This window comes from Glycine max, chromosome 5 (assembly GCF_000004515.6).
Source record: "Glycine max cultivar Williams 82 chromosome 5, Glycine_max_v4.0, whole genome shotgun sequence".
NCBI lineage: Eukaryota > Viridiplantae > Streptophyta > Magnoliopsida > Fabales > Fabaceae > Glycine > Glycine max.
This window is the reverse complement of record NC_038241.2, coordinates 5,067,618-5,076,201: the sequence shown is the minus strand read 5'-3', so window position 1 is coordinate 5,076,201 and position 8,584 is coordinate 5,067,618. Positions and strand designations below refer to the sequence as shown.

General features: G+C 25.8%; 1 protein-coding gene across 1 annotated transcript; it reads left to right on the top strand.

The window, feature by feature from the left end:
- The first annotated feature begins 7,487 nt into the window (after positions 1 to 7,487).
- On the top strand, positions 7,488 to 7,859 carry LOC100807386 (zinc finger A20 and AN1 domain-containing stress-associated protein 1). Its single transcript, XM_003525507.4, has one exon. The coding sequence runs from the start codon at positions 7,488 to 7,490 to the stop codon at positions 7,857 to 7,859; it is 372 nt and encodes a 123-aa protein (XP_003525555.1).
- The last annotated feature ends 725 nt before the right edge of the window (positions 7,860 to 8,584 follow it).

Here is an 8,584-nt window from a genome sequence, read left to right as displayed (position 1 = left end):
TTTTACCTCATCGCACTCTAAGTCTACTTGGTTTAGTGTGTGGAAAGGTTGGAATTGGAGCATAAAAAATTAATAAAAGATCAAGTAAAACAAATTTTCAAAGACCACGTAAAAGATATTTTCAACCCTAGTTATAGCTTAGAATGAGAATGTGTTATAATTATTTTATTTTATTGTTTTGCCTGTGGTTTTGGTATATGCAACTCTAATGTAAACTGTGAAGTGGCTTTCATTCCAAATTTTTTGTATTACCATTTTCCATGTACTTAACGAACCAAGTTGATGTAATTGTCAGTTTAGAACTAGTGTTAGTTACTATGTTGTACGATTGTGAAACTACTTTGGTTAGGTTCTCTGGGTGTTGTCAAATCATAAACAAATTGGGATTACAAGCATGTAACTTGGTCTGATTTTGCAGTGGTAACCAAGTTTGATCCAGCAACTAAAAAGACAATTCAAGGCCAAGGCTACCACCCATTTTAGGGTATTTGATCTTGTTCTAGATTAATATGTCTTATCTAGTAAAGTCTTTCAATTCATCGTGCTTAATTGAATAGATGTATGTAAGAATGGTAATTAATGAAACGCAATTTTTTTTTTCAATTTTAATTATCTTAATTTATGGGATTTGGACAATTGGTGACCCTTGGAGCATATATTGCCTAATAGAAGTGTAAAAGAATGTGGGTATCTATTGGTTAATTTTTGTTCTTGTGTTTTTAGGAATAATGAAGCTACAAAGCCTTGTGCTTCCTCAACTTCTTTGAAGCCTGATTTTGGGCAGAAAATTTCAGATACAAAGTCACATTTTGTCTCTAAAAAGGTTTCCATTTTCCATTGTGTCCCGGCCAACAAATTAAAAAGAAGTGATTCTTTTAGAATTTTATTCTATGGATTTGACTTGTATTATGACTTAATAGTACTTCTATGAAATTTTATGTCATGTTTAAATTTTATGTCATCTTTTCCTTTCTATTTGTTGTTTAACTCATGATTATATGGATTACATTATATTTTGAATAATTTAAACTATAAAAATGAAATATTTTATATTATGAATTAATTTTATGTATAAAATAGATGCTATTGTTAAATTGTTTGTTTGAAATTAATTAATATATGTAGGTACTAATAGTTTCATAAATATTTTTTTAATATAAAATACAGATAATTACAGTGGACTAAGTTGTTTATATTGCAGTAGGCTTCTTATCGTGAGTTTTATTCATTGTAATATAGATGGCTAAGCGCACATAATTATTTATACATTCTTCCACGCATGTACTTTTACTCATATTACGAATGGCTTTTCTGTCGGTATTATTGAGGGTCAAATTACAGACGAAAAAATCTATTGTATTACCCTCGAGTTACACTGGACTAAGCCCTTGTATTACCAAGGGTGTTTTGAGGCCATCTTCAGAATTTTCCGACGAGTGTTTTACTCAAGGATGCATAGTTGTATGTAAGTTGTTGATTTACAGTGGACTTTAATTTAGCCCATTGTAATAACGAAAATTATTGTAGGAAGCTAATGATGGATTCATGTGGATCTTGTGTTGAAAATTTACTTGATGATGTGTTAGTCAAGTGGTGTGTTTCAAGGAGGTTGCTGGATGTGCAAGTCCAAAAGTGTCACCATCCAATATTCACATAGAACATATTGAAAATATTCCAAAATTTGTGAAGCATAATGTGATGAATATTCTAGAGTTCAAGATGAAATTTAAAATTTTAAATGAGAGAAGGACTCTGCTAGGAAACCATTAAAATTTGTAATTTCAGATCTCTACAACATTGTTTAGATTTAAAAAAAAACATTATTTTATTTTTAGGATGTTATTTACAATTAAAAATATTATCTATAAATTATGGATTTATTTTTTCATTTAAGATTAGAATGTTAGGTCTATAAATATAGATATGGAGTTTTGAGATGAAAAGAATTATCCAACCTAAAAAGAAAGTTATCACCCTAAGTGAGAGAGGGAGTCATGTAGAGGAAAGATATACAAGTTTGTCTAGTTAGTCACAAATTTTTTTATGAGATTGTGGATGCAGGGGTGAGGGTAGGAACCAATTCGAGATCATGGATGTAAGGATGATGATCTAAACCATGTTAAACAAATATACCATATGATATAGGGATGAAGGCCGGAAACACATCAAACAATTTGTGTATGGATGATTTCCTATTTTTATTTTGGTGTTACCTTTTATTTAAATATGTATTTTCTCATCATTGTGTATAATAGAAAAGATGTGTGTCCTTTTCTCTGACACTAGTTATCTGTTTATATAATGTAAGTAAATTGCACTTAAGCGAGTAATAATAATATATTTTTGTTTTATTTTGTTTTACCTTTTAGTAAAAAAAATATAATATAATTTTTAATTCTCATTTTATGATATTAATGAGGTGTCTTAATTATTTTTTATTATATCCTTAACCATTTATTATAAAATGAGAAAATAAAAAAATAAGTATAAATGAAAGAGAATCCAATTAACATGAAGTGAAACAAAATATAGTACGGAGTAAGAAATTACATATTAACATGGTAAACTTTTAGAAAGATGTGTCCTAGGAATATAATTTGTGACATTTTTTTATAGGTTAAAATTTATTAAAAGACTACAAATTCATGAAACAAAAATTATTAAATAAGATGTGAAACTTTGAGAAGAGTGTTGTGTTGTGAGAATGTATTCTTTTAATTTTTTTTTTATAAAATCTAAGATATTTATTGCATTTCTTAATTTTATACGAAAAGCCTTAATCATCAAATAAATTGAGTTAGACGGAGTATGTATTTAATTAAGGTTATTAATGTAGTACTATCTGTATAAATATTAATCAATATTATTTATTATATTTATGAAATATAATATATAACTATTTTTAATGATATTATTAAATGTAATAATTATGAAAGAAAATATATTTATTAAGTTTAATAAATGTAATATTAGTTATTATTGAGTGCATGAATCAATTAATTGGTATAAGATTGTTTTAGGTCAGTAATAATCTTGAATTCAAGTCCAACAACTGCATTTATGCATGACAATAAAAATTGAGCCAGTAAATACTTGTATAATCTCACCCCAACTTTAATAGGAAAATATTGCTTTAACTGGCATGGATTTGGATTTTTCTCGAATTATGAAAGCAAGGTTGAAATTGAGTTCAGGATACGTCACTCTTTGTCCTGTTCTTCTATGTGTATATTTATAATCAAGGGTTAATTAAATTTTTAGTTTCTTAATTTGTTTTATATTTCAATTTTTAGTACCTAAATTTTTTTATATAACTTTTAATCTTTCGTTAGTTTGATTTGATGTCAACAATTTTAATTCTTTTAATTTTTTTTTTGCCTATTTTAATATTTTGTTTATTTTTTATTTGTGACTATTTGTAGTCCGTTCCAATCCAAATATAATGATTCAGTCAAGCATAACATAGCACTCTAACAATGTTACTGGAATCACACATTCACAATGAAGAATTAGGAATTTCCGGATGAGAGAAGAAATAGTTTTCGAGGAACGGACAGAGGAGAGAGAATGAATGGAGAAATAAATGAGAAGAGAGAGAAATGATTTTTTTATTTTTTTTAAATAATTAAATGTTAAGTCACTGTAATATCCTTAAAATTAATTCAATGACACAAAAGAAAGGTGTTTTTTTTTAAAGTATTTGGGTGTAGGTTATTAACATACTCCAACTAAAAAAAAGTAAGAATATGTTAACAAATCCCTATAATTATATATTTATAAATAATTTTATTATAATAACAGTTAAATAAATAATATTATAATTATAATACTAATTAGATAACAAGGTTAAAAAATATATATTTAACTAAAAATATAATATAATTCTTAAATTTTTTAAGGTTGTTTATTCTTTAATAATTTATATATATATATATTATTTGAGTTAAAATATAATTAATAACTTAATTTATGAATTTAATATATAATATTTTTTATTGTATTTTTATTTATTACAAGGGTGATATACTAATTAATTTTTTTACCACAAATAATAAAATTAAAATTAAAATTGTCGATGTTGTATGATTTATATAAAAAATTATATATCAGATAAATTAAGTCATTTTATTTTATATATAATTAATAAATCAGTGGGATTGAAAATTATATTTTAAAAATATTTTATTTATTATTAAAAACACAATAAATCGAAAATTCAAATATAATGTTATTAAAGAGTAATTTTTTATTTGAAAGGTAATGTGTGTGTGCTTTTTAATTTAATTATATTTTATCAATTATTTTTATTCATAACTATATGTATATTTCTTCATAACTACTCTTTTTTTTTGTTTGACTGGAACTTCATAACTACTCTTAGTACGTAGGTTGACTAATAATATATTTTAAATATTATTAAATATTTTCAAGGAAAAGTTTATGCTTAAATAAATTATTCACAGATTTGATTTAGTTTTCTTACAAAATAATATTTTTAACCACGTTAAAAAAACCCTTTAAGCTATCACTTAATAGATCATTCAAAGGTACTACTTGATTTTAAGGACTTTATTTACTTTGGAAAAACAGAATGAAACAACAAGTGGATTATTAATCGTCGATGGACAGGGTAATTTTATTTTGACTTAAATATGTTTAACTTTTTCAAATTTAAAATAATTAGTTCATTTTTGTTATGTCAAATTTAAAATTAATTTTTCTAATATTTGTATTTGAGAAAAGTCTATTTTAGTCTCTTTTTACAAAAGTCCTGTATCCAAATGTTGAATACTAGCTTTGAAAGTAAAACAAAAATGTGGTAGGGTGTTTGATAAAAGGAATGCAAGTGAATTATCATGAAAACATAGTGTAATTTGATGGTCAGATAAGGAAATTTTCTAATGGTGTTTGAACAAAGAGACTAAAACAAGTTTTTTCTTCTTCAAACAACTGGGATTATAAAGATTAATTTTAAAATTAAAATGCCAAAAATAAACTTATTCCAGATTTGAGAGACTTAAATATATTTAAATCTTTTTTTTAGATTACAAATATTTTTTACTAAAAACAATCTTATTTAAATAAAGTAGCATTATTATTATGATTAAACCAAAATAATTTCATATTTTTGATCTAGAAGCTTGATGGTTATAGAGATGAAATTAATAACATATTATATTTACAATGAATTTATTTTAAAGTGACATAAAGAATACGAAACAATATTCAACAAATAATTATCATTATAAAACTTATCAATTAAATTACTTAGTTGTAATTAAATAAAACTTATTATCAATATTTTAATAAGTTTGTGTGTGTGGTAAGCTAGGAGACTAGGGGTGGAAAGATACTAGGTTAACTTTGGTTAAAAATATATGACATCAGCTTAACTTATTTATTTGTTAAAGGTCGTTTTTAAAGGTATGACTTGCTTAGAAGTTTTGTATATAAGTCTAATTTGTAATAATTTAGCACTAAGGTAAAAACATATATGTTGAACTTCTTTCATTATTTGGGTGCTTGATTTGATTATTGAATAAAAAATAATTTTTTATTTGTTGTTTGATAATATCAATGATAGTAAATAAAACTCTACTAATTATTATAAGTTTATTACCCCTCTAATACCATTGGTATAAATACATTTAATCATAGAGTTATCCTTTTAGGATTATTTCTTATTCTTATCATTCATTTTTTTAAAATTTTTTTAAAATTTAATGGATAAGATTAATGACTTATTACAAATATTAGATTTTAAGAATTACTTATAGAGTAAATCGATTCCTCCTTATTTTTAATATTCTTTTTGTAAAATTGATCAATATAGATATATTTTTAGTTTATTACAATAATTTCATAGTTATATTTAAATAATAAATTCTCATATAATAAGATTGAAGTAAATATCAATTAAATTATTTATCTAAACACACTCTTATAAAAAAAGCTCTGCTTTATTTTATTTTATTTTTAAAAATCCAGAAAATATCATAATTTGGTATTTAATCCTATTAATATTTCTTTTGAATTTCTTATAATCAATCAAAACAAAGTTATCATAATAATTGATATGGTGATTAATGAGTGTAGTTTAATTGACAACACATAGATTTATGAGAAAATAATTTGATTTGATTTTCGTAATATATATTTATCTTTGGGGAGGAACAATGAATTTTTTAAGTGTAACTTAGTGTCAAGTCAAGGATTTGTTCAATAGTTGATCGAAAGGATTCGAGCTTGTGGAGATACCTCGCCTTTTCACTAGAGGCCCAAAGTCTAATTAGGATGGTTATAAAAAAATTATATAATATTAAAAGTTAATTCATAAAAATTTATCTTTCCAAATAATGTATATTTAATAACTAATAATGTTATCAAATACATGTAAAGGCAATTTGAATTAATTTTTCCTTTTAAAAATTATTATTAATAATTTTATAACCCAAATTAATTAGACTTTGATAATTATTCAAATAAAATAAAATCTCTATAAAATAATAGGCAGCAATAATAACATTCAATTAAAATGTATTGGCAATATACAATTTTTTATATAATCATATAATCATAAATTGTTATAGATGATAACTTTATAATTATTATCTTAAAAGTCATTTTAAAAATATCCTTTGATTGATTAATAATGTAAATTTTCTTAGATTAACAATGCAAGACAACAAAACTCATAATATTAATAAAAAAAATGTTAGAGTCACATTCTCTAACTAACACACTCTCTCATTAGTTGAAATTGGTTGAAAATCACAAAATTCAATAAATCTCACATCTTATTTAATGATTCTCTTCTATTTTTTTAATTTTATTATATTTTAATCAATAAGAAAACATGTATATAAAGAAGTATGCTAAAGACTGTGTTGCTAGTACTCTTCCATTAATAATTAACTTAAAAATAAATTTTACATACTCAACAATAATATATTGTCTTTTTTGGTAAAAATTATATTGTTTTTTTTACAAGAGTAAATAATATATTGCATGAAGATATTGCATACATGCAAAATTATACTGTTGTTTCTCCATTTAAATTTGTTTGGCGCAATTCCTTGTAGAAAATTATTAATATTTTCTGAACCTACCTTAATTAGATCCTACTTCTCCCTCACGTTTTGAACACGACTATTAATTAAAAAAACATCCATTTAATTAATGTTCCTTTTTTAACATGCATTTAATTAAATGCATGTTAATCATCTCATCACGAGGCTTTGCGAATGATAATAACAGGAGTATTAAGCAATTATTTATATGATAATTAAAATAAATTAAAATAAGGTTTAACTGCTTACAGTTGCCAAGGAGCATACACATCCACGTGATTATTCGACCGCGTTTACAAAACCTACCAAACCGGCATAACAGTCGCACGTAATTTTGGTCTTTATATACTGTGTTTCACACTTTGACAAAAACCCTGTTAGAAAAGCACAAGTGTTTGAGCTTGAGGCATCATCATCATGGGTTCTCAACAGAAGCCCTGCGCCAACAACTGCGGTTTCTTCGGCACTTCCGAGAAGCGAAACCTCTGCTCCAAATGCTACAAGGACCTCTGTCTCGAAGAGGAGCTTGCGGCAATGAAGTCCGTGCTCTGCTCCCCCGCGCCACCCTCGCCGGGCACCGCGGGTCAGTCGAAACCGGCGAACCGGTGTGGGACATGCAACAAAAAAGTGGGTTTAACCGGTTTTGCGTGCAAGTGTGGGAGTACCTTCTGTGGGGTGCATCGTTACCCCGAGAAACACGAGTGCACCTACGATTTTAAGGGAGAGGCGCGCGAAGCGATTTCGAAGGCGAACCCTGTTGTTAAGGGTGACAAGGTTGATAGGTTTTAGGTAGTGGATGATTATGGTCCATGTATTATTTGCTTAAAACTGATGATTGTCTCTTTCTCTATGTTTAGGGTTTCAACTTCAAATCTACGGATATTTATTCGCTTTTTATTGTAATTTTTAGTACAAGATTTACATATACAGTTTGTTAGATGTTTTCTGATTAAAAATTGAGTTTTATTATTACATCATTAATTTACATCTAAAGCACTATAATTATCACGATAAAATTTTAATTATGATTAGAGAAGAACACCTAAAGCATCTTAGAAATTACAGCAATGGATTAAGTGTCTTGTTATGATTTGGAGGCAGGCTTGTTAGTACTCCCTACCTAGGCCGAAAAGGAATTATTGCATATGCTCTTATTTTTATTGAGAATGAATGTTAAGAATATTACACTAATGATTAATTGATAGAAAAAAAATATAAGGACCTTGTTTTCAATGAATAGAAGTAAAATAAAATGAAATAGTACTCCTGTATAATCTTCATTATATCCTGTATAATCTTTCTTTTCGTTATTTGTGTTGGGAAAGTGATAAATTAAACATTGTTTAGAATTTGTAGTATTCGGTTGATATTACATTTGCATTCTTCTTCCTACTTTAATTTCTCTTTAGTATTTCTTGAAGCCTCAAACTACCGTTGCAATGTTTATACCACGACCTTTTTCAGCTTGTTCACATGGTATTGTTTTCTTTAAAATTTAAATATGTAAAATTTGG

Bases quoted from the DNA above. Each gene is read 5' to 3' on its own strand.
- LOC100807386 (XM_003525507.4), top strand. From the start codon at position 7,488: ATGGGTTCTCAACAGAAGCCCTGCGCCAACAACTGCGGTTTCTTCGGC.